Here is a 24430-nt window from a genome sequence, read left to right on the forward strand (position 1 = left end):
TTTAGATCCAGCTCAGGAGAAGGACTGGAATCAGTTGTGGGGTTGCTGCTCGTTGCAGCTTTGGACCACGCTGGGATGCAGGTGCTGCAAGGGGTTGCACTGACTCTTGAGGCAGATTTCCTGCAAGTGAGGAGTGGTCTGCCGTGCCCATGCCCTGGATAAAGCAGGATGCAGATCCATCCTCTCTGCAAGCAAAGCACCGAGGCTGAGCTCGCCATCTGCGGGTTGTCGGGGCAGGAATTTACCTGGTATTTCAGCAAGGAGTTACCTGGGCACTGAGGGTGACACCTCCCCTTCGTGCCAGGGGGAAATTCAGAGGAAAAACCCCTGGCACGGAAGGTCGGGGAGCTCCCTCAGCTCTGCCCTGAGCGGGGAAGTGAAGCCGAGCAGCCCCTCCACGCCTTCCCACGTCCCGCTCGGCCCTTTTCCTGTGGGATGGTGCTTGTGCGGAGGGAGGGTCCAGAGAGCTGTTCCTGCTCGGCCAGGTGTGCGAGGGAGCAGTGAATGCCAGCCCTGCGTCACGGGCACCCCCTCCTCCCTCCCGGCTGGGATAAAACTTCTCCTCACCTGGCATCCAATCTCATTTATCGCAGCTCCCACTTTTCCTCCCTGCCAGCCCTTCGGGAGGGCGAGGGGAGTGAGAACAAAGTGGATATTGGACTGGAGGGTACAGGAACCTGCAGGGAGTTATGTGGGATCGCGGGCTGGCTGCCCTCCCCGCCGGACCAGGAGTTGACGTTTAACCGGAAAGAGAAAAGGGACACAAAATAGAGAGGAGGGAGGGGAAAAAAAAAGGGGGGGAAAAAAAAAAGCCCAGAGCTGGAAATCAAGTTGCAGCAGCGAAGCAGCACGTTCCCCCTCTGCCTTCGGAAGAATTTTTTGGCTTGGTGTGTGGGTGCCTGTTATTCGGGCTGCGGCAGAGGATTTGGACTCTGAGTCAGACCCAGCGCTAATGAGGTTTGTGGAGTTAATTCAGCTGTGCTCTGCAGTGTCCAGTTCGCTTGAACTTTGCTGCGTTGATGAAGCGGGCAGTGAATTAATGCGCGGGCAGGTGGGCAGGACACGGAGCGCGGGGCTCAGCCCCTGCCCGCCTGTTCCCTCTGTTTTTCCCCCGGGTTTTGGCTGTCGGACACTGTCCCGTGCCTCTGGGCTGGCTGGGAAAGGCAACGCTCGTGGCCGGGCAGGGCTCTGGGGGCTGCACGGGTCGGGGTTTGTCTCCGCAGGTATTTGGGTGGGGGTCAGGGAGCGGTGGCGGGGGTGCCGTGGGTGCGACGGCAGAGCCGAGCCCTTTGGGGACAGGCTGTTGGAGGTTTCGGGGGTTGCCCTGTCCCTCAGCCCAGTTCCAGGGGGAAAGGCTGTTGTGCCTCGGAGCTGGCACCCAGGGAAAGCTTTCACGGGTGAAAGTGTGCGAGGTCAGCGGGGCTGTGGGTGTCTCCGACCCGCGGAGCCCACCGGGGTTGTTTTCCAGAACTGTTGGCTGCCCGTGCAAGGGCAGAGCAAGGGAAGGGGGGTTCCCGGAGGAAAAGGCCAGGAGGAAGTGGGGGGTTCAGGGTGGGCTTGGCTGACCTGCAGGTGTTGGGGTATTTGCAAATTGGTGGATCTGAAACGGACAGGGAATAGGAAAAAGGACAGGAGGATTGGTGTGAGGGGGCTGACAAGCATGGGTTAGGTGGGGGAAAAGGGGGATGAAGAGCACCCGCACAGGGGAAGGAGGCAAAAAGTGTCTTGGGCCAAAGGAGCAGAGAAAGTGGCAGGAAGAGCACATGGAGGGAACGGGAGGGTCCCGGGGCTGTGCGGGCATTTGGGCAGTCCCCAGGCAGGGTCCTGCCCTTCCTTCTCTGCTCTTTGGGGTTCCTCCCTGCCCGAACCCGGGGGCAGAGGGAGGAGGTGGTACCACAGCCACCAGCCCTCCACAGCACACAAAGAGCTCCCAGCAGCTCCAGGTGGGTCCCTGGGCTGGGTCCTGCTGTGTTTTGTCCCTGGCTGGGGGATGCTGGGGGCTGTGTCTGGGGTCTGGAGCTCAACCTGGGAGCTGAAAACAACAAACGGAGACACTTGCATGGAGTGTCCCAGCTGGGGAAGGAAGGGAAATGGATGGGGAAGGCAAACAAAACCAGACCGGTATGATTTTCTGTGTAAATGATGATTTGATTTGTGGGTCGAGTTTTTGGGAGTTTTTTTGGGGGCCTGGCTTGATAATTTCCAAGGTTTGGAGCATGGTCCCAGCAGTTCTGTGGCACCGCAGGTGCAGGGGAGAGAGAGAACACGAGCTGTGTCCCCGATCCCCTGGGCTGTGGCTGCAGTGCCCATCCCCAGCACACACGGATGCGTGGATGGTCCTTGATGCCGTGCACCAGGGTCAGTCCCCCACACAGCCCCCATGGCTGCAGCCATGGAAAGGGCAATTCCACCCAAGGGAGGAAAGGCTGTGCTTGGGAACTCACCGATTTCCTGCTCCCATGTCCCAACCTGCCAGGTGTCCCCCACGTGGCAGCTGGGACCAGGCTCCTGCTGTTGCTTTGTGGCTCATCACAACCTCCTCCTTGTTCCCTCTCCCCCTGGAGTCTGCCACTCCAGCCCTGTCCTCTGTCCCATTGCACCAGGGGTTTGTTCGGAGCATTGCCTGGATTTTTGGGGATGAGGTAGCCAGCCCCAGCTTCTCCAGACTGAGGGGTTCTTGGCATATTCCTGGAGCAGGTTTGTTGGCTGTGCTGAGGAGCAGGGCAAAGGCTGGGGGAGCAAGAGGAGACCAGGAGGAAATGCTGGAGCAGGTCTGGGAAGTGGTAGGAAGTTTGTGTGCAGCCAGGAGCTGTTCTGCCTTTCTCCTTGTTTTTGCACTACTGAAGAGATTTTGTTGTTGTTGCTGCTGTCATCATGAAAACCCAACCAAATCCTGCAGCTTTCCTGAAGTGAAAGTGGCGTTTTCCCTTCCATAGGACACTTCTGAAAGCGAGGGGTGGCCGCTCCCGTATTTTTGCACAAATATTGCAGGCTGCATTCCTGCGGTGGCAATGCTCTGTGCCACCAGCACCCGGCCTGCTGGCATCTGCCCAGCAAAATCCTTGAAGGCTGAAGGCTCACAGGCCAACAGGACGTTAATATTGAGCAGGATTTTATGGCCTTTTATCTCAGCACTTGAAAAGAGGTGATGGCAATTTATGTGCCCGAGGCCCAGGGTGTGTCTGTCTGTTCCTTGGTGACTTTTTCCTAGCTGGTGATTAAAGGATGAGGAATTAGGTCCTTGGGAGCTGAGCAGTCTGGTCTCATACTCAGTCCTTTCCTTGTGGCTCATGCCATGGTGGGAGATGGGATTTGCTGAGTGCTCAGGTGATGTTTTTGATTGTTTTCCTTCCACGGACTCTAAGGATTTCCTCCCTACCCTTTCATCCCACCTCTAACTGGCACCTCCCCACGCCTCCGTAGCACTGCCCTAGGCTGGGGCAGAACAAGGGAAAAAGGGATTTTCCTGGCTTCAAAATCTGCCTGTGCTGGTAGCAAGGGACACAACGTTTGCCAGCGAGTGCTGGTGTGAGGACTGTCACTGAAGGAGGTCACAGGCATGTCCAGAGTGAGGAATGTTGGCCTCAGAGCCAGCACTGTGACTTGGCCTGGAGGGACAGGGACCACCCTAAGCCAAACCTGCAAAGGGCCTGACTGAGGACAGTCAGTGTGGCAGGGAGGGAAGCAGAGGAGTTCCCTTGGCCAGCTGGTCCCTTCTACCCATCAGAAAAGCAGCCCATTGGCAAAACAGCACATTGGCTATGGGTCCTGAGGAACAGCAGAGCTTCCCGGGGTTTCCCTGCAGAGATGCTGCCCTGAGGCTCCCGTGTTCCTCACATTTGAGCCACTGGGCATTAATGACTGTGATAAATCCCTCTGGGCACGGCTGACAGGATGAATGAGACACTGATGTCCTGTCACCTGCTGCCTGTGTATCCAGTGACAGTCACAGGGAACCAAGTGCAGCTACCAAGGGAGATGTCCTGTGGTGTCGATGCTGGGCTGGTTGAGCCCTGTGTCACAGCACTTGCTGCATTCAGTGTATTCCACTGGCTGCAGTGGCCAATGCAGGAGGCAGAGGCCAAGTGTGATCTGGTGCTGCCGAGATCAGGTTGGGTCTTTCCAGGGGTTTCCCTGCAGCCCAGGCCAGGCTGTGAGTAGCTGAGTCTCCAGGTGACTGCTGTGTGTGCTGGATGTCCCTCAGGGAACTTGGACACTGTTACTGCACACAACACCTATTCCTGTTTCCTTTCCCTGTTTTAAGTGGTTTTCACATTCTTTTCATTTTAAAGTCAGGGCTACACAGCAAGAAGCTACAAGACAATTGTAGCTTCATTCACATTTTATATTTCATAATTGCATCTTCCAGAAAGGAGATGCTTTAATTGTATCTTTACAGTGTTGTTTTTTCCTTGACTGCTCTCACTTGCCCTGCTGGGTGCCAGAATGAACTTCTGGCACAGCAGCTGCAGAACTCGAGTTCCAGCTTTGTCCCTTTTGTTTACCATATCCAAATGCTGACTTCTGGGTGGCAGGTTCTTGTTTTCTCAGTCACGTGTGGTGCAGGGAGAATGGTTCACTCTGTTTAGGATTTGGCCTCTGTGTCCATCAAGGAGTCCTGCTGCCCTGGACAGGACAAAAGGGAGCTGCCAGGCTCTCAAAACCACAGATTCATTCAACAACTCCAAAACTCCAAGCCTGGCATTTCCCAAGGCCTCACCCTCTTTTTATTGTTGGCTTGACCATCCTGGAAACTCTTAGTGTGATAGGAAATAGCTGAAGGGAGGGGTCAGTGTTGCTTTTGGGGAGAGATGTGGACAGTCGCTTTGTTTTCCTCCGTGTTTTTTTTTTCCCTAACCTGCCAGGAGAAGCAATGTCTTGGCCTGGGCAGTGCTCACACGTGTGGATGGTGCTGGGCTCTGGCCAGGAGCCTCCTGTGCTCCAGCTGCCTGCGCTGTGCTGCTGCTGTCGAGCTGGGTACCCTGACTCCAGGCACAGGGGTGGCATTGTTGGGAATTTTGAGCCTTTTTCGATGCCTGGCTTTGCTTTCGTGCCCTGCCCTGCAGAGCTCAGCAAATGCTTCCAGCCTTGGCTTGCCTGGGATGTGAGGGCTGTTCCACCCCGGCGGGGCTGGGAAGGGGCTCTGTGGGAGCTGCCCCGGTCATATCCAGGTCCATTTCCATCCCTTGGCTCTGTGCAATGTAGTGATCCCTTTGTTTCAGGAGGAAGAGGATGAATGTGCTGCCACGGGCGTGTGCCAGGCTGCTCCTCCTGTCCCTGCTCTGCGCCACCGGCCTCTGCCAATGGAGCAAAAGTGAGTGGAGCCGTGCTGGCTCTGTCTGCCACCTCCCCTTGGACACTGTGTGTACCTGTCCTGGGCTCCAGAAACACCAGTCCTCGTGTGGATAACACCTGCTGGGTGCTTTTCCTGCTGTTTTGGGGCCCAACGCTTGCTACCCCGCTGCTGTTTTGCAGCCAGTTTTCACTAACCAGGCACAACCTCCCTCTCTCCATGGGATCAGCCTTTCTCACACCCTCCCACAGCTCACTTTGTTTTCCCCATCCCTGATGCCCCGATCTTTCCTGGCAGATAACCGCTGTGTGCTGTCCCGGGCAAAGAGCTGCACTGAGTGCATCCGTGTGGATAAGGACTGCTCCTTCTGCACCGACGAGGTGAGACCTTGCAGGGCAGCCTGGGGCTCCCCTTCCCAGCCTGCTGATGGAGGGATCCCACCGCCCTCAGTGGGAGAGGGACATGAGCAGAGGCAGCTTCTGGATCCAGCTTCTCATCTGGATGGGAAGCACTGAAATGTGGATTTCCTTTTGGTGCGGAAAATGGGGAGGGAGGGGGGTCCAGGGCAGAATTGCGGCAATACAGGGGTTTATCAGAAAATGTCACTGTGCCAGAAACATGGTGTGCAAGGGGTGGAGGGAGAGTTTTATCCCACACAGCCCAGTAACTCACTGGTGGTCACATTTCAGCTGCTGGCTCTGTGCGAGGCTCGTCCCCATCTCTCTGCCCATCTCCTGCTCCCAAAAGCTCATAATGCTCTTGGCACAGGACCCTGCTTCCTGCCCTGTTTATTTCCCCCTTTCACAGTGGATCTGGTGCTGTCTGTGGCTCTGAGGCTGTTCTTTCTCCCTGGCAGAGCTTTGAGGAGCCACGATGTGACCTGCGGGAGAACCTGCTGCGCTCAGGCTGCGGCGAGGCCAACATCGTGTACACCCAGGGAGAGATGAGGACACTGAAGGTGCGTGCTGGGGACACAGCCCGTGCTCAGCCTCTCCTGAGGGGTCCTTCACATCCTCCATCCTCCTCTAGAGTCTTCAGCAAGAAGGCCCAGATACTGTTTATTGAGTGTCTGCTCAAAGCAATGCCTTCCCTGGCTGGTGGATATGTGGGCCACTGGTCCTGATCCAGGCCGGGGTGACTTTGCAGACAAAGCACGTGTAAGCAAAATGCTCACATCCTTCTGGAGGAGGTGCCTGGCTGGACACCTGGGGGAGGCTGTTGGGCAGTACATGAGGGAGGGGAGCGTGCTCATCCCTGCCTTTGCACTCCCCACACACCTCCCTGCTCCTTGCCTCCTCCTCCTCCTCGTCGCACCCACGCTGGAGATGGAGTCCATCCCCTTCACGTCACTCTTCTTCACAGAATGCCAGCATCAACACGTCCCTGCAGAGGACCCAGGTGTCCCCCCAGGCCATGTCCATTCGGCTGCGGGCTGGGGAGGAGATGAGCTTTGTCATGGACGTCTTCCAGCCCAAGGAGAGCCCTGTGGATCTCTACATCCTCATGGACTTCTCCTACTCTATGTCTGATGATCTGGACAACCTCAAAAGCATGGGGCATCAGCTAGGTGAGAGCAGAGCTGGGAGAAGATGGGAGCCTGCTCCTGTGCTGATGAAGGCAGGCAGCTTGCTCCTGCCTGCGGCTGCAAGTCCTCTGCCAGCACCAGAGAGGGGAAAGCAGCTGCCAGTGGGCTGAGAGGTGTCTGTTTTAATTAGAGCTTCTCATTATCACTGCTCTGTGCAGCCCCGTGTGGGGATGTCTCTCTGGTCCTGCAGGGATCCTCACATATGCTCTCCCCTGCCAGCCCAGCGTGGGGCTGGTGCCTCTCAGAGCTGATTTGTACAGGGCCTTTGGCGTCTTGAACCTGCTGGGTGCTCTTGCAGGAGCTCCAGTTTTGGAGCTGCCAAAGGGGGTGTAGGTTTCTGGCCTATAAAACCCCAGAGATCTTAAAAGATGACAGTTTGGGAATCTTATCTAAGAACTGACCAGCAGAGAAGGTGCCCACAAAAGGACTTCTTTCCCTGGAGCAGGGAGCTCACAGGCATCTGTTTATTTATGAGTCTCCCCCTTTCTTTCCTCTCCTCCCAGCGGGCTTCCTGCAAAACCTGACTTCCAATTACACCATCGGATTTGGCAAGTTTGTGGACAAAGTCTCGTCCCCTCAGACAGACATGAGACCCGAAAAGTGAGTGAGCCCCTTGGGTCCCTGAGGTGGGAGTAGAGGGAGTGGGAAAGTGCCTTCTGCTTCTCTGTGGCTCTCAGTGCCTGCAGTGCAAGAGCCTCCGTCCATCTCTCTGCCTTCACTGCCCGTGTCTTCCCTGGTCTCCCTATCCCTCAGGGCTTGCTGCAGCACCGTGATAATGCCAGCAGTGTCATCCCCTGCTTTCAGACCTTCCCTGCTGTGCCACAACAGACTGCACAGCTTGTCTTCTCCTCTATCTCTGCCCTCATCCCTTCTCCCTCTCAGTGCTGGTGGCTGAGCTGCTCAGCTCCGTGACTTCCCTTGAGGGACTCTCCCCACACCTCCTCTCCTTGCACCCCAGCATCCCTTTGCTCCTGCCCCACACAAGACCCCTGGTTCCATCTCTCCTAGGCTGCGTGAGCCCTGGCCAAACGCCGACTCCCCGTTCTCCTTCAAGAACGTCATCCGCCTGACCAGCAACATCAACGACTTCAGCCAGGAGCTGAGCAAGGAGCGCATCTCTGGCAACCTGGATGCCCCCGAGGGCGGCTTCGATGCCATCCTGCAGACAGCTGTTTGCAAGGTGAGGATGGCCAGGGCTGTGTTTTTAATGAACGGATCTTCCTGATGCCCACTGATGAGCAGAAGAGCCACACACTGGGCAGCCCAGAGGGCAGCCAGGGAGCCCAGGTTCAGCTACAGTTGGTTCCTGCCCTCCCAGCCACACACTCCCAGAGCCAAGCTGTTTTGCATTCCAAATTTTTCCTAAGTCTTAAGAACATGTGTGTGTCCTGGTGTTTGATGCCCAGCACAGGAGCTGCTTGCTGGGCACCCTGCATGTGCTCTTTGCTCTGTCCCCCTCCGTGCCCGCGGTGATGAAACTCTGCTCCCTGGAAAAGAGCCCACTTGGGCTTGACTGCTTGGCTGAGGGATGAGCACAGCTCCAGACATGTCCGGGGAAGCGTGGGCTTGCCCCCTGTACACACATGTGCCTGGCACTGAGCTGCTGGGTGGGAGACACCCCATGCTTTGGGGGTGCCAATAGGTGCTGGGGTTCCTGGGGGCACATGGCTGGTTGTGTTTGCTGCCAGGAGCAGGTGGTGCCTTGTCCCTTGGGTATTCCAGCTCCTGTCAGTGCTGGCTTGCCAAGGGCTGCAAATGCTGCGCAGGGGTTTGGGAGGCACAGAGATAAAGGTTCCTTCTCCCCTTCCCTGGCTGCAGGATAAGATTGGCTGGAGAAATGACAGCACTCACCTGCTCGTGTTCTCCACCGAGTCTGCCTTTCACTATGAAGCTGATGGTACCAACGTCCTGGCAGGGATCCTGGCGAGGAACGATGAGCAGTGCCACCTGGACAGGCACGGCACCTACGTGTACGACACCAAGCAGGACTATCCTTCAGTGCCCACGCTCGTGCGCCTGTTGGGCCAGCACAACATCATCCCCATCTTTGCTGTCACCAACCACTCCTACAGCTACTATGAGGTGAGGAGACCACGGCAGTGATGCCACGTGGGATTACCTTTCCTCCAGGACCTCTGCCTCAGCTCAGCTGTGAGGAGAAATTGTTCTGCCATCGCTTGTCCCCAAGTGCTGAACCAATACCTTGATATTTGGGAGGGTGCCACACTGTGCTGGGGGGCTGCTCTGGGTTGTGGGAGGTCTCGGGGTGTATTACTGGGTGCAGGAATCTGAGCTTCTAGAGCTCTCCCTGTGGTGGTTTCTGCTTCTTGTAAAGCAGTGGAGGCACAGAGTTGGAGAGTAATTTAGGTTGGAAGGGGCATTTGGAGGTCTCTGATCCAAGTCCTGCTCAAAGCAGAACCTGCTCCCGTGATAGAGGAGGGTTCTCACGGCCTTGGCTCAGGGAGCTCCTGTCTCTCTGCAGAAGCTGCACAAGTATTTCCCCATCTCTGAGATCGGGGTGCTCCAGGAAGACTCTTCCAACATTGTGGAGCTGCTCCACACAGCCTTTGAGGTAACGGTGCTCTCTGGGGCTTCACTCTGGCTCCCAGGGAGGGCAGAGGGTGGGCACCTCCTGAGCGGGCAGGAGGCAGGATGTGGCCCCTCTGGAGCAGGCCACGGGGTGCTCCCGGGTCCTGCTGACAATCAACGTTGTGTTTATCCTCTGCCACCCAGCGCATCCGCTCCAAGATGGACATTCGGGCTGATGCCACCCCCAAAGGCCTGAAGACAGAGTTCACCTCCCCAATGTTTGAAAAGACAGAATCTGGCTCCTTCCACATCATCCGTGGAAAAGTGGTAAGTCCTCGGATGGCAGCGGAGGGACAGCACGTGTGAGGGGATGAGCTCCCATGTCCAGGTGGGATGTGGTCCAGCAGAGCTGGCTCATCCCTGCAGTGTGTCCCTTCCTTCAGGGCAAGTTCCACATGCATGTGAACGCTCTGGAGTACGTCGGTGGGCAGCACGTCTGCAGCCTCCCCGAGAAGGAGCGGGACGGAGTCATCCGCGTGAAACTCACGTCCCTGAGCGACAGCCTGGCGATCAAAACTGCTGTCGTCTGCGACGTGTGTCCCTGTGAACAGGTGGGGTGATGCAGAGAGGTCCCCTGCATCAGGCCAGCCTGGGGTGGGAATGTGTTGGCTGGTGCATGTGGGTCCTGCTCGACCCCTCAGCGATGCTCAGCCTGGCCAAGATCTCCATCACTGCCCTGTTCCAAGCTGAGCGTGGTGTCCTATGGCAGAGCTTGGTCTTCAGGGCAAAACTTTGCCCCTGGATCTGCCCTTCTGATTCCTGAAATGGCCTTGGGGGCAGCTGGGCCCATTCAGCAATGCCTCTTCTCTCCTCTCTTCCAGCAACAAGAGTTGGACTCGCCCAAGTGCAGCTTCCACGGGAACTTTGTCTGCGGACAGTGCATCTGCCACCCGGGCTGGTAAGGGCTGTGTCCGGATCCACACCCCTCTCTCCCAGGGATCCTGCTGGGTCCGGGGACCCACAGTGACACACACTCATGCCCTGGGCACCCTGGCCCGGACCCCGCTGTGCTGCGCTCTGCTCCTGCCTCTCTCAGCACCATCTCTGTCCCTAGGCGAGGGGACACGTGCGACTGCTCCCCGGCCTCATCCCTCAACAACAAAGCCTGCATCCGCCCGGGGGACACGGAGCCGTGCTCGGGGCGGGGCGAGTGCCTGTGCGGGAAGTGCCAGTGCTACTCCGAGGACCAGACCCTGCGCTTCGACGGCGCCTTCTGCGAGTTCGACGTCCTGCAGTGCCCGCGCACCTCCGGCTTCCTCTGCAACGGTGAGAGCACCCCAGAGCCCCTCAGCTGGGGCATGTGCTGGGTCTGGTGGCACAGACGGGGTGTCCTGGACTGGTGGCACTGGCACGGGGGGTTGAGTGACCAGTGATGGGCGGCAGGGACTCTGCGCTTGCAGACGGGCAGGGAGGATGCTGTGGAGTCTGTTTGCAGCCCCTTTGCACCCCAAGAAGAAGCCCCTTTGCAGCCCCTGTGCACCCCGAAGAAAGTGGGGGAGCCACAGAGAGGGCGGGGGGAATGGCCCAGCGCTGGAGCTCAGGTAACCCCTCCTGTCACCCCCAGATCGTGGCCGCTGCTCCAGGGGCGCCTGTGTGTGCGAGAGCGGCTGGGAGGGCCCAGGCTGTGAATGTCCCACGAGCAACGACACCTGCATCGACAGCCGAGGGGTAGGTGCTGCCCTGCCCTCCCCAGGGACCACTGCTCCAGGCAGATCCTCAGGGCTGGAATCTCTGGGCTGCTGGGGCACCTTGCCGAGTCCCAGAGCCACTGTGTGTCTGTGATTGCTCTCAGACACCGGCTGCCGCCTCTTCTCTCCCAGGGCATTTGCAATAACCACGGGAGGTGTGAATGTGGCAGGTGCATCTGTGACATGGCTTCGCTGTACACCAGCTCCACCTGTGAAATCAGCTACTCCCTGGTGAGTCCCTCCGGGTTTATCACTTATTCCCACGCAGAGCCTCCAGGGAAGGAAGGCAAAGCAGAGATGAAGGCACATCTCAGTCAGGAGCAAAATCCTGAGCAAGCGTTTTTCTCACCTGTCTTGTGGCCAGGAAGGGGCTGGCATGGGAGCTGCTTTGTAGCCACCAGCTGTTTTTGCCCTCCTGTTCACCAGCAGCAACTGTTGGGAGTCTGTCTGTGTTTATCTGCACCCTGGTGATGGGCAGAGGTTGGAGGCTCAGTTTGTGGCTTGTTCTGATTTGCCTCAAGACTGGGAAGAAACTCATTTCATAGGATCACAGAGTGGTTTGGATTGGAAGGGACTTTAAAACTGAACTCATTCCAACTCCCCTGCCATGGTCAGGGACACCTTCCACTAGATCAGGTTGCTCAGGGCCCTACCCAACCTGGCCTTGAACACAATTGATTTCCCCATTGACAAACATGGGCTAATCCCACAGGGGGGATGGAGAAAGCTGGCTCGATCGTGTTTTAGAAAGGCCACTGAAACCCTTGGAGAAGATCTAATTGCTGCCCAAATGCAGGCTGTTGGTATAAGGGATTTTAGAGGCAGCTGGGCTTATAAATCCCTCATTAGCTGCCTGCTCTCAGTGACTCCTCTTTTTGACCTGGACCTTGCCCTGGCTCTGGGGTGAGGATGCAGTGCTGTGTCTCCAGCTCTGCCTTTCAGAGGCTGTGTCCTCCCTCGCTCCCGTGGGTGTCCCTGACCATCCCACCCCCCCTCTCCCAGGGCTTCCAGGCTGTGTGTGAGAGCATCCGGGACTGTGTCCGCTGCCAGACCTGGGGGACGGGCAGCCTGAAAGGGAACTGCAGCTCATGCCAGCTGCAGATCCAGATGGTGGAGGAGCTGAAGAAAGGTAACATGAGAAGCAGAGCTGGGTGCAGACACGTGCAGTGTCTCCTGTGTGCCCTGCTCCGTGTGTGCGTGTAGGGTGCTCCCCAAGTCGTTCCTGGCCCTGGTGACTTCACAACTGTGTCCCCTCTTCCCGCAGAGGAGGCTGGCGAGTACTGCTCCTTCCAGGATGAGGATGATGATTGCACCTACCATTACACCCTGGAGGGAGACCCCAGCGTCCTCCCCAACACCACCGTCCGTGTGCAGAAGAATAAAGGTGAGCAGGGATCTGGGAGGAGCAGGGGATGTCCAGCCTGGGGTTTGGATCAGAGTGACCAACTCCACAGTGCCTGCAATCCCTGCTTTGTCCCTTTGCTGTGCCCCTGGGCAGGGTCAGCTGCAGGCAGCACCTCCCTGCCCACCTTGCTGTGTGACACGGGTGAGTGACACTGTCTGTCACGTGAACTGCAAGGTGTGGAGCGTGGCGCACTCAGAGAGACCTTTAGGGATCAGAGCCTTTCCCCTGCTGCCATGGGCAGGGAATGCTGCAAGGTGCTGCACAGCCCTTTGGTATGGCTGGGTGTGAGCAGAGGTGTGGTAGCCCTCCCTGAACAGCATTCCTCGTTGTGAGGAATTCCCAAGGTTAACTGGGCTGCTCCATCCCTCAGAGAGCTGTGGTCCAGCCGTTCCCCTCTGTCCCTGCCTCCCTGCTCCCTCCCTGCACACCCCACATGGGGGCTGATGCCTGGGAGTGACGTTGCTGTCGCTTGCAGAGTGCCCACCTGGGAGCTTCCTCTGGCTCATCCCACTGCTCATCTTCCTCATCCTGCTCCTGGGACTGCTGCTCTTGCTCTGCTGGAAGTTCTGTGCCTGCTGCAAGGTGAGTGTCTCAGCTGGCTGCCCCAGCCCAGGGAGAGAATCAGGTATGGCCAAAAACAGGACGCATTTCTAGAATCCACCCAGCCTCCAGCATGGCCAGATTGGCTGGGGATGTCCCTGTGGTATCCAGCACCTCTGTTATTGCTGACATGAGCCACTGGTGAAATTTTAGCCAGATAATCCCCCATCTGGCTAAAATCAGCTTGAGAGCCCCATGCACCCGCTGCCCACGCATCCCTGCTGATGTGGATCCTCCCGATGGAGACGTGGAGGGGTTTTGTCCTTGGCCACAAAGTGATTGTGTCTCTGGCCGTTTGTTTTCTAGGCTTGCCTGGCCCTGCTTCCCTGCTGCGCACGAGGTACCAGCCCTTGGTCCTGGGGGAAGGGTCTGGGGGATGCACTGCCTCCCTTGGTTTGGGGGTGTGCTGGGATAGGGATCCCTCCTCTGTGAGCTGGAGAGGTGTGTCAGGGAGAAGGCTCCTAGCAGAGAGCCTGAGACAAGGAGCCCTGGAGATGCTGGTCCACTTTTCTTCCCTGCCCCACACCATGGGATGCCCTGCTGGGAATCCCACTGCTGGCTCTTCCTGGCCTTGTAATGCTTAGCTGGTGAGATGTGTTCTCCCTGCTCATGGCCACCCCTTGCTCCCTTCATCTCACTCCCCTCCCGAGATCCTAACCCCCTTAGCATGGTGGAAACCCTAAATATCCCCCAGAACAGAGTGTCTGGCGTTGGGAAGCTGGTGGCTGTCGCTGTCCCAGTGTGCCCAGGCTCTGACCCCGCCCCTGGCTCTGCAGGTCGCACCGTTGGCTTCAAGGAGGACCACTACATGCTCCGCCAGAGCCTCATGTCCTCCGACCACCTGGACACGCCCCTGGTGCGCAGCGGGTCCCTCAAGGGTCGGGACACGGTCCGCTGGCAGATCCACAACAATGTCCACAAGCAGGGCGTCCCCTCCCCTGCTGCCACCAACCCCAAGGACCTCAGTGAGTGTCACCTGTGAGGGACAGGGCGGGGGAGGTGTTGTGGCTGCTGTAAAGGACCCAGAGCCTTGCTGGTGGCCCCGGAGTGTCACCTCCCAGCCCAATTACAAGGGTGATTGTTCCTTTACCTGCTTCCATCCTGGGGGAAGCTGAGCAGCACAGTCCCGTGTCCAGCCCTGTTCTGTGGCAGGGCCCTTGGAGACCTCCTGATGTGCCCTGCTTGTGTCTTAGTCTCATGAGCTCAGTGACCCAGCCTTGATTTTGTTGCCTCATCAGTCCAGAGCCACCACTGGACACTGTTTCCTTCTCTGGATCTCGCAGAGAGCTTCCCAGTTCTCCCTCCCGTTCTCAGAGAGGGTTTTCCCTGCTGGTGCTGTGGGGTTGGGGTGTTGGTGACACAGGAGCTGGACACGGAGCAGGGTGTGTGTCCCCGTGCTCCCAGCCTCTGGGTGGGTTATTTCTCTGACCAAGAAGGAAGGAGTTTGATTTGGGAATTTCTCTTTCCAGTTCCCTACGGGCTGTCTTTGAGGCTGGCCCGGCTTTTCACGCAGAACCTGGTGAAAACGGACACCCGGGAGTGCGAGCAGCTGCGCAAGGAAGTGGAGGAGAATGTAGGAGCCTGGGCACAAGGGGGGCTTGGGGTGGCCTTGGGGACAGCCACACAGGAGCAGTTTTTCTTCTTTTGTGAGAAAGCACAATTTTTAAGGTCACAATTGTAAGAACTAGCGAAGAATCTCGTTGAGGTTTCAGGTTTGCTTTGGGGCATGTGATCTGAAGCTCCTGTTTGGCTTCAGTTTGCAGCCTCTTGCCGTGTCCTGGGGAGAAAACTGGTCTGGGAGGGCCTGGGGTGGGTCAGAGGGCTCCTGTGTTTTGTGGCAGCAGCATCTGCTCACTGAGCACATCCCTGTTCAGTGAGGGATACACTGTGAAAGCCCCTCTTGCCCCGTGCAGCTGAACGACGTTTTCAAGCACATTCCTGGCTGCCACAAGGTCCAGCAGACCAAGTTCAGGTGAGTCAGTGGGGGAGAGACTCCTGCAGGGCAGGGTTCCCCCAGGGTGCTGCTGATGATGGGATGGACCAAAGAGCTGGGGGGTGAAATCTGCAATGCTGGGAGGGAGCGTGGGCTGTGAGACAAGCCTGGTGTGATGCTTCACCCACCCAGGGCTGCAGAGCAGAGCCCACCTGGCTGTGGAGGAGATCTCAGCTGAGTCTGGCTTTGGAGCAGCAGGAACAAATCCTGGTTGCATGGTGCTCGATGGGAGAATTCCCACTGGCTTCAAAAGTTTCAGCCTGATGCAAACTTAGGAGAGCCTGGTGCAGGCCGGGAGGAATTTGGGGATGCCAGTGCTGAGCAGGGAGTGGTATCTCCTCCCTACAGCCTGATGCAGATGTGATCTCCCCTGTGGGCACGTTTCCTCACTGCATTGGGAAACCCAGGGCAGGAGGGAGCATGTGCTGGGGCTCTGCGGGATGGGTTGGCACCCTCGGGGCAGTGCTGCAGCTCAGACCTGCACAGGGCTGTGATTCACACAGCACTTTGTCTCTCTAAAGGTGTTAGTCACTCTGATTTGGTTGGGTTTTTTTATTCCCCCAGGTTACAGCCCAATTCTGGGAAAAGGTAAGAGGAATTTGCAGCTCTCTGGTGCAGCTTCTCCCTCTTTGTACACACACGTGTGGGGTGACTGAGTGCCCCACACACTCACTGGCCCCCAGCTGCTGTATGAGATGAGTTACTCTGGTCTCAGCTCTCACCTGCCTTTCCCTCCCCCCCTCCCAGGCAGGATCACACCATTGTGGACACGGTGCTCACCGCCCCTTACTCAGCCAAGTCAGACATCATCAAAGTGGTGGAAAAACACGTTTCCCACGAGGCTTTCAATGATCTGAAGGTTGCACCGGGTTATTACACAGTGACCTCAGACCAAGGTAGGGAGCAGAGCCCAGCGCTGCCTCCTGGCTGGGTACAGGGGGTTATTTCCCACCTCTCACCCTTGCCCTTTCCCCCAGATGCTCAGGGAATGGTGGAGTTCCAAGAGGCCGTGGAGCTGGTGGACGTCCGTGTCCCGCTCTTTATCAGGGAGGATGATGATGATGAGAAGCAGCTGCAGGTGGAGGCCATCGAGGTCCCCAACGGCATCGCAAAGATTGGGCGCAGGGTTGTCAACATCACCATCATCAAAGAACAAGGTGAGGGGCTGTGACTCTTTGAAGGTGTTGGTGTTTGAGTGTCCCGTGTGCAGACGGGCTGGTGTGGTTTGTGAGGCACAGTCTGCATACCTGGGCACCCCCAGAGCAGAGACTTGCTTGGTGACTCCTTTCTGAAGTCACCTGGGTCTAAACTGGAGCATCCTTTAAAGCATCCAAAGGAGGGGCATCTTCCCTGCTGGCAGAAACATTTGACCATCACAAGTTTAGATGCTACCAGTTCCATGACCGAGTAAGGGCTGACCACATTCCTCTGCTGCTCCAGCTCATACAGTGCTGGAGTGAACCCAAACCCCCTTGATGTTATTGTGCTAACGTCCCCAGCACGTTCCCTCTGCTTCCCACCTGGCTGTTCTCAGCAGGGAGCACAAATGGGGAGTGGTGATTCTCCAGCCCATGCAATGGGGTTCCTGCACAGTTCACACCTGGGTGACAGGAACTCTATTCACGGAGGACACCTGAGTGTTTGTGATGTGATTCTTTGTGTGCTTGCTCTACATATTCCTTCTCTCCTGCCCTTTCCAGCCAGCAGCCTCATCACCTTCCTGCAGCCAGCCTATTCCCACAGCCGCTTTGATAAGCTGGCCAAGATCCCTGTCGTGAGGGAGATCCTAGAAAACGGGAAATCCCAAGTCACCTACAGGACCCGGGACCTCACCGCCAAGAATGGCAGGGTAAGGGTGGTGCTCCTGGCCTTGGCAGGCAGGAGTGGGAATGTAGGGCTGGGAAAAGGCCAGCCCTGGGGGTGCAGAAGAGGGGTCATCAGGATGTGGCTGGGGGAGAGGGGACCCAAGGCTTGAGGTCAGCACAAAGGTAGACATTCCTCTCCATCCCTTGGTCCCTCAGGGAGGGAGGACCTGAGAGGAGGCCTGTGCCTGAGGCAGAGGGTACTGGCTGCCCCTGGAGCTGTGGGCACTGGGAGGCAAATGGAGATTGACTGGGGAATGAGGGAAAGCTCTTTGGGAGTCTCCTCATGGATGCTGCAGGCTGTAATCATAGAATCATGGAATACTTTGGGTTGGAAGGCACCTTACAGATCACCTTGTTCCAAGCCCCTGCCATGGGCAGGGACACCTTCCACTAGATCAGGTTGCTCAGAGCCCCATCAGACCTCACCTTGAACACACCTCTTCCTTCTCCTCCAGGACTACATCCTCACGGAGGGTGAACTGGTCTTCCAGCCTGGGGAGACCCGAAAGGAGGTGCAGGTGCCCTTGCTGGAGCTGACAGAGATAGACACCCTCCTCAACAACTGCCAGCCCAAGCAATTTGCCATCGACCTCCTCCACCCCAAGTACGGCGCCAAGATCGGCCGCTACCCCCAGACCACGGTGACCATCGCTGACCCAGGTAGGGGCTGGCAAGCAGGCGGTGACAGTGGCTGCGGGGGCTGTGGGACTCCCCGGACCAGCCCACCCCGATGTGGTGCACAGAGTTCCAGCGTTGCTCAAAAAGCCGCAGCGAGGTTCCTCCAGCTCCGACTGGCGGATTTGGGTCCCCCTCTAGAGGCACGAGTGGGAATGATCAGTGGGCAGGGAGAAGATGGATCGTCTCCCTGGGTAAAGGAAATTAAAAGGGATTCTTAATTCCTTTTCCTTGGGAATTTGAGTGAAAAGCCATAAAAATAAGGGAGAGGTAGGACTTGCCATGAGTGGTGCGTGGTGCTTCCTGTGGCTGGACAAGGAAAACTGTCATCAAGTGGGTCAATGACATAAATAATGGATTTATCACAGCATGGCAGGGCAGTGCTGAGAGAGGCACGCTTCCTTCTTTCATCCAAGGGGGAGGACTGGCGCTGATGTGATCTTTCTTGTCTGCAGAGCTGGTGGATGGTGTCCCCTCGATGTCTGGCCTGAGCCAGGTCCCCCAGTCCCCCAAAGGCCGCCTAAGTGCGCCGCTGAATCCCGATGCCCGTGCCCTCAGCTCCAGGGAAATCAGCTTCAACTGGTTTCCTCCACCGGGAAAACCCCTGGGGTACAAGGTAAGGGGTGAGTGGATCCCAGGGAAGAGTGTGGGTTCCAGCCTGCAGGTGTTTCACACAGACATTTGTACCGAAAGGATCCAAGTACACACCCAAAAAGGGAGCAAGTTCATCCCTTCTGGTCCCCTCCATCCTTGAGGAACCACTGCTGGGTGGATGAGGGATATGCAAGAAGGATTCCTGGTGACTCCATCTCCCTTTCCATCACTTACCATGAAGTGCCCAGGCTGTCCTGGCCTCCCATTTCAGAGGAATGACACAACACCGTTCCCAGAGCAGATTTAGTAAGAGACAAGGAGTTTATCACCCATTATGTGAGGATCTGAAGGAATCACGGCTTGCTCTTGCTTTGCCAGGTGAAATACTGGATCCAGGGAGACCCTGAGTCAGAAGCCCATCTCATTGATGTCAAAACCCCATCAGCACAGCTGAGTAACCTTTACCCCTTCTGCGACTACGAGATGCAAGTCTGCGCCTACAACGCCATGGGAGAAGGGACTTACTCGGACATCATCCGCTGCCGCACGCTGGAGGAGGGTGAGTGACCCCACACCTTCCTTCCCTCCACATGGGAGCAAGTCTGTACCTCTGCACCCAGCACTGGGGTGAGGCCTCCAGCCCCGAGTGTCTCCCACTGCAACCCAGCTGTGATCTGGGGAACTCTGGGCACCCACTGGTTCCTGGCTTGCAGTGATGGGGACCCTTTGCTTTTCCTTCCCAGTGCCCAGCGAGCCTGGGCGCTTGGCTTTCAACGTCGTGTCTTCCACCGTGACCCAGCTGAGCTGGGCTGAGCCTGCGGAAACCAACGGGGAGATCACGGCCTACGAAGTCAGTTATGGGCTCGTTAACGATGACAACGGTAAGAGCTCATCTTTGGATGGGACAGTGCAGCCAGGTGAGGGGTAGAGGACACTTTCTGCAGGCTGGGCTGGTCCCAAGCAGCAGCAGAACCAGAACAGCTCCAGGCATGTTTCTTTTGAGAACTGGCATTTGGATGGGTCACTTGATGGAAAGAGCACAGAAGAATCACCAGTCAGGATTTAACCCTGCAAATGCCAGAGAACTCTGTTCCCATTCACTTCCAAAGTGTTTTATGTTGTTTTTCATGTCAAAAACTTAGTTCACAGGTCTAGATAAAGGATGGGGTGCCAGGAAGGTGTTATTTGTGACACAGAACACCTCTCCTGTAGCTTGACTTCAGCATTCAGTTTGGGAATTACCCTGAGATGATGCTGCCTGTTGTGAGCAGCCCAAAGAGCTGCTGCACTTTTTCCAGAGCCAGGCTGTATCCTGACACCAAAGTGCAGGGTGTTGTGGGGTCCTCTGTGCCTGGTGGGTGACAGGCGTGCTCATGCCTTGCAGTACCCGTTGGGCCCATGAAGAAGGTGCTGGTTGAAGACCCCAAGAAGCGCATGGTGCTGATCGAGAACCTGCGGGAGTCGCAGCCCTATCGCTACATGGTGAAGGCCAGGAACGGCGCGGGCTGGGGGCCTGAGAGAGAAGCCACCATCAACCTCGCCACGCAGCCCAAGCGCCCCATGTCCAGTGAGTGCCAGCCTGGCCAGGGGGCAGAGGGGCAGGAGCCGTGCTGGGGATATCACCCCAGCTGCTTCCCCGCCTCCTGTTTGCTCTGCTGCTCCAGCCACCCTGGGAATGCTGAGGGCCAGCCTGAGCATGGTGTGGTTTTTTGCTGCTTGTGTGGTTTTTTTGCTGCTTGTCTAATGGCGCTTTCCACCTCTCCCGCAGTCCCCATCATCCCTGATGTCCCCATCATTGATGCAGAGGGAGGTGAGGACTACGACAGCTACCTGATGTACAGCACAGACGTGCTCCGCTCTCCAGCCGGCAGCAAGCGGCCCAGTGTCTCTGATGATTCAGGTTCGTGTCTCGGAGTTTGAAAAGGTCATTTCTAACATTCATTTTCCTTAATACCAGCTTTCAGTAACGAGCTTCACTGCTCCTTTCCATCTCTCAGAGATGGGGAGATCCAGTCGTGGAGATGGTGGAGATCGGCCTTTCCAAAGCTCAGTAGTTGCATCCATGGGAACACTTGGCTGCTCACAGTGTAAATAAGACCAGTGCCTCCTTGTCATAGCCATGGGGCAAAGAGAAACCTCAGTGTGGGGTGGGAGAGGAGCTCTTCATGGCCCTCCCTGCTCATCTTCCCTTTGTGTTGCCATTTGGCTGGACCATGAGAGTTGACATCAGCAAACAAGCGCCGGAAAAGGCACAGAGCTCTGAGTCCCCTGGATGCTTGGGATCTAGGCTAAGCCAACAGGAGGGAACTCAGCAGTGCTGGGAGGGCACTGGCCTCTCTTCCTCTATCCCTTCACTTTTTGAGTGAGGCTGACTCCCTGGTCTTGTGCTGGGAAAAGGAGGGGAAATGAACCATAAGTGAAGCGATGGGGTGTGTCTGTAGGATCTTCTCCGGGGGGGTTCTCCAGGGCCTCGGACCCAAGAGCGAGTCCCTGGTCCTTTCAGAGAGCAAGGTGACGGGAACAGCAGGAGTCCAACCACCCCAAGTGAGCATCGAAGAGTGACGAAACCTCTCCTGAGCAGAGGACAATTGTTGCAGACTCTTCATGCAGGGACAGGCGTCTGGTGGGACTTTGACTCTCACCTTTTGTCATGATGGACACAGGGCTGGAAAACAGTCCGGGGGTTGAGGAACCCCCTGCATGTCACGCTCCCACCATTCTCCACCTACCAGATGGTTGCACCACCTGAACTCCTCAGCTCACACTTGGCAACACAGGCTGTGAACAGGCATCGTCCCCACTGGTTCTTGTCCCTTCCTGTCCCAGCAAGCAGCACGGAGGTGGTGGGTGGCCCACCCTGACCCCTGCAGACCGTGCCAACACCAGTGCTTGCGTTGTCCCAAAAGGCTCCAGGTGGAAATTTGTGCCATTGCTGGGAGAAGACCTGGACCTTCGCCGCATCACCTGGAGGCTCCCCCCCGAAACCATTCCCCGCCTCTCTGGCAGCAGCCGCCTCTCCTCGGACACCGAGGGGCTCCTCCACGAGGAGGACAGCGCTGTGGCTCCTGGCAGTGTGAGGAGGAGTGGGACGCTCCGGCCCCAAGCAGGTGAAGGACGGCTCCATTACAGCACTGAGTGTCCTGTCTCGTCCTGCTTTGAGCTGAGGGGCCAGCGGATGGGCTCTGTGTCCCCTGCCTCCCCTTGTGTGCCCACCCTCATGTTGGTGTGATCTGCTTCAAAACCTTGTCCCGGTGTGTCTGCTCATGAGAGTGTCAAGGTAACCCCCATCTCGGCACGGACTTGGGAGCCTGCTAGCAAGTTGCTTCTACCAAAGGCTGGACCTTCGAGGCAGGAGCAAACTCAGATGATACCAGCTAAGTGCCACCTCCAAGGGCAGCTCTTCACCTTAAATTAAGTGCCCCAAGCTTCTGGGGCAGATCTGCTGGACTGTTAAACAGAAATCACTCTCTCACAGGTGGCTGATCTCTCCTGGCCTGCTGGGAGGGGATGGGGATTTGTTTGTCAAGGACCAGAACAACGGAGTGGAGTTTGCTTTTCAGATCCAGCTGAGATGGGATCCAGGATGAGATCTGGAGAAACCGCCTCCATAAAGGGCCGTTTTCCTTCTTCCACCTTCTTTTAAAATCTGAAATTATAAACCTGTGCTTGCATCTAAGGGGAGATGTGAGAGAATGTGGCGAGAACCACAAGGCAGTGCCCCAGCAAGGCCGAGGTCTGGAGTTACCTTGGGCACCATGGGTGTGTCTGGTGCTGGGTGTAGGGAGAAGTCTTTGTTTACCTCTTTGTTTCTGTGTCACTTGTTGGGTGTTGTGGCTTGTTCTAGATGTAGCGTTCCAGAACCACCTTCCAGAGTAGCTGAACCTAGGATGTAGCCAAGGCAGGGGGGGCACCATGATGCCTCCTGCTTCCTCTCCATAGAAACCGGAGCAGCAGCTTTGTCCACAGCCACGTTCCTCACGGTGTGCCCTCTTCCACAGAGCACTTGCTGAATGGCCGGGTGGACTTCTCCTTCCCTGGCAGCGGCAGTGGCACCCTGACCAGGACAGCCAACACCAGCTACCACCAGCTGAGCTCCCACATGCACCAGGAGCACAGGGTGATGGGGAGCTCCTCGCTGACAAGAGACTACTCCACGATGCTGATGGGGCACGGTGAGTACCACAGGGATGGGACCCATCCTTCCCTTCCATCCCCATGACTGCCTTTGGACCTGCACCCTAAAGTCCTCGTGGGGTGAGGACTGTGCTCACAGCTAAGGGGGCCTATGAACCCCAGGTCTGGAAGGTCATGTCCCCACCACTGATCTTTGGTGCTTTGCTAAGGCCTCTCTGCTTCCAGACCAGTTTGGAAGGGGTTCGCACCCCCCACATGCAGCGTGCTCAGGGAAGGGAGCTCCATCCTTATCCTCACACCACAAAGCACTCCAGGGAGAGCACGTGTCTCTTCTCCTCATTCTATCCAGCAGCGTGGTTGCCTTTCAGCTCCACGTGTGTCAATCAGCTGGTGCTGACAGAAGGTGGTTCAAAGATTCTTCAAACCTGAGCCTTAAAAAGTCACCTGTGCAGGAGCCTGGGCTGAACCTGCTCTGAGATCTCCAATGGTGTTTTTCTCTTTCTTCTTGCACCGCTTCTGTAGATTACCCGGGGACACTCCTCCCTCCCATCCATGAAGATGCTGGGAGGACACTCCTCCGGCCCCGGGACGTGGGTTTCAGGAGCAGGGCAAAGGTGAAGGGTTACTACCCCAGCACTGGCTGTCGGGACTCTATAATCATGACCGATGGGTCCGCAGGGATGCGCAAGTACATAGGTACAGCTTGTGCAGTGTCTCCTCCCAGCCACACATCCCATAACAGCCCAGCCACCGTCCACCCATGAGCTGCTGCCATCCACTGCTCACCCCAAACCTCCTCTCCATGGCTTGCTGTGTGCTGTGCTGATCTTCCTCTTGACCCAGCCTGCGCCTCCGTCACATCACCTTTCTGTTTGCAGGTGAATTGCAGGTTTCAACCCACCTGGACTGATTAACATTCACCACCACTGCTGCCACCGTGCTCTGATCATCAACTCATTGTCCCCATCCTCTTCACTCCTAATGAGCTTCTTGTTCTCAGTCTTACTCCACAGGCCTTTGGAGAACTCTTGGGGAGAACGTGTGCTCCTTCTGAGATGTCCCTCTGCAAGCTCCTTCTCAGTGAGGGGTTTCAGTCCCTGTGTGTCACCTGGGGGCCTGTAGTGCTCTCCATGAGCTTTGTGTCTCAATGGGACAAGCTGAGGAGCACCCAGATGTGGTCCAGGCCACATGAACAGAGCCTGGAGGTGTTGGGCTGATTTAGCTGTAGATTAGGGTCAGTCTTAATTGACCTACACCTGATGAAGTCTATGAAGCTTCTAGCAGACTGGACAGGGTGCTTAGGGTTGAGCGAGGAGGGTCACAGCCAGCACCAGGCCCCTGCTCTGGGCTCTCTGCCACAGGGGCATGAAGCTTACCTTAACTTGTCCCACCCAAGCCTGGCACCCTGAGGCCGTGGGACTTCCCTGTAGCTGTGCAGAGCCAGCCAGCCCCCCCCACCCCATGACAGGTCAGCTTGCAGAGATGACATCTCACCACATCCTCCCCAAACCATCAGGACCATCCCATGTTTGTGTGTGCCACCCCCTCCTCTCCCCCAGTCCCCTTAGCCCCCGTTCCCAAAATCTCCATCCTGATGCTCCCTTTCTGCCTCAGACTCCAGGAAGCCGCTGGGCATCCCTGACACCCCCACCCGCCTGGTGTTCTCTGCCCTGGGCCCCACGTCCCTGAAGGTGAGCTGGCAGGAGCCACGCTGCGAGAAGGAGGTGCAGGGCTACAGCGTGCAGTACCAGCTCCTCAATGGAGGTCAGTGAACTGGGGGGTTGGCTGGAGTTTCGTGTGGTGGAGAGTCTGCTCCGGGTCTTCTGGCTCTGGAGGACCCTGCTCTGAGAGAGGGGGGTTGGACCAGATGATCTCCAGAGGTGCCTTCCAACCTCAGTCATTCTGGGATTCAGGGTCCTAACTCTGCTTCTTGTGTAGCCTTTTTTTTTGTGCAGGAAATGTTGCAGCTACCCCACAGCTTTCATTCCCTGTTTCTCTCAGAGCGAGAA

The 24430-nt window shown here is 57.0% G+C and overlaps 1 protein-coding gene across 4 annotated transcripts in view; it reads left to right on the plus strand.

Annotated features, from left to right (window-relative positions):
* The first annotated feature begins 472 nt into the window (after nt 1-472).
* The window catches only part of ITGB4 (integrin subunit beta 4), a 28851-nt gene continuing 4893 nt past the window's right edge, over nt 473-24430 (plus strand). For 2 of the 4 annotated variants that reach the window (XR_007207560.1, XM_048323734.1), the window contains exons 1-36: nt 473-957; nt 5223-5314; nt 5591-5673; nt 6150-6251; nt 6656-6860; nt 7382-7478; nt 7887-8058; nt 8697-8960; nt 9361-9450; nt 9612-9734; nt 9851-10018; nt 10289-10365; nt 10522-10733; nt 11032-11135; nt 11288-11386; nt 12158-12284; nt 12420-12539; nt 13036-13142; nt 13467-13500; nt 13937-14125; nt 14630-14733; nt 15074-15132; nt 15718-15741; nt 15901-16049; nt 16131-16310; nt 16854-17002; nt 17474-17678; nt 18149-18309; nt 18666-18846; nt 19031-19168; nt 19672-19854; nt 20056-20187; nt 21194-21394; nt 22286-22459; nt 22944-23117; nt 24036-24185. Coding sequence is in view for 3 of the 4 variants with exons in the window: in XM_048323734.1 (XP_048179691.1) it covers nt 953-957; nt 5223-5314; nt 5591-5673; nt 6150-6251; nt 6656-6860; nt 7382-7478; nt 7887-8058; nt 8697-8960; nt 9361-9450; nt 9612-9734; nt 9851-10018; nt 10289-10365; nt 10522-10733; nt 11032-11135; nt 11288-11386; nt 12158-12284; nt 12420-12539; nt 13036-13142; nt 13467-13500; nt 13937-14125; nt 14630-14733; nt 15074-15132; nt 15718-15741; nt 15901-16049; nt 16131-16310; nt 16854-17002; nt 17474-17678; nt 18149-18309; nt 18666-18846; nt 19031-19168; nt 19672-19854; nt 20056-20187; nt 21194-21394; nt 22286-22459; nt 22944-23117; nt 24036-24185 (4834 nt within the window). In the remaining variant the exon portion in view is untranslated. The remainder of the gene's footprint in view (nt 958-5222; nt 5315-5590; nt 5674-6149; nt 6252-6655; nt 6861-7381; nt 7479-7886; nt 8059-8696; nt 8961-9360; nt 9451-9611; nt 9735-9850; nt 10019-10288; nt 10366-10521; nt 10734-11031; nt 11136-11287; nt 11387-12157; nt 12285-12419; nt 12540-13035; nt 13143-13466; nt 13501-13936; nt 14126-14629; nt 14734-15073; nt 15133-15717; nt 15742-15900; nt 16050-16130; nt 16311-16853; nt 17003-17473; nt 17679-18148; nt 18310-18665; nt 18847-19030; nt 19169-19671; nt 19855-20055; nt 20188-21193; nt 21395-22285; nt 22460-22943; nt 23118-24035; nt 24186-24430) is intronic. The other 2 variants (XM_048323735.1, XM_048323737.1) reach the window with 2 other exon arrangements.

The sequence above is a fragment of the Corvus hawaiiensis genome, chromosome 19 (genome assembly GCF_020740725.1).
Source record: "Corvus hawaiiensis isolate bCorHaw1 chromosome 19, bCorHaw1.pri.cur, whole genome shotgun sequence".
In the NCBI taxonomy this organism is placed as follows: Eukaryota; Metazoa; Chordata; class Aves; order Passeriformes; family Corvidae; genus Corvus; species Corvus hawaiiensis.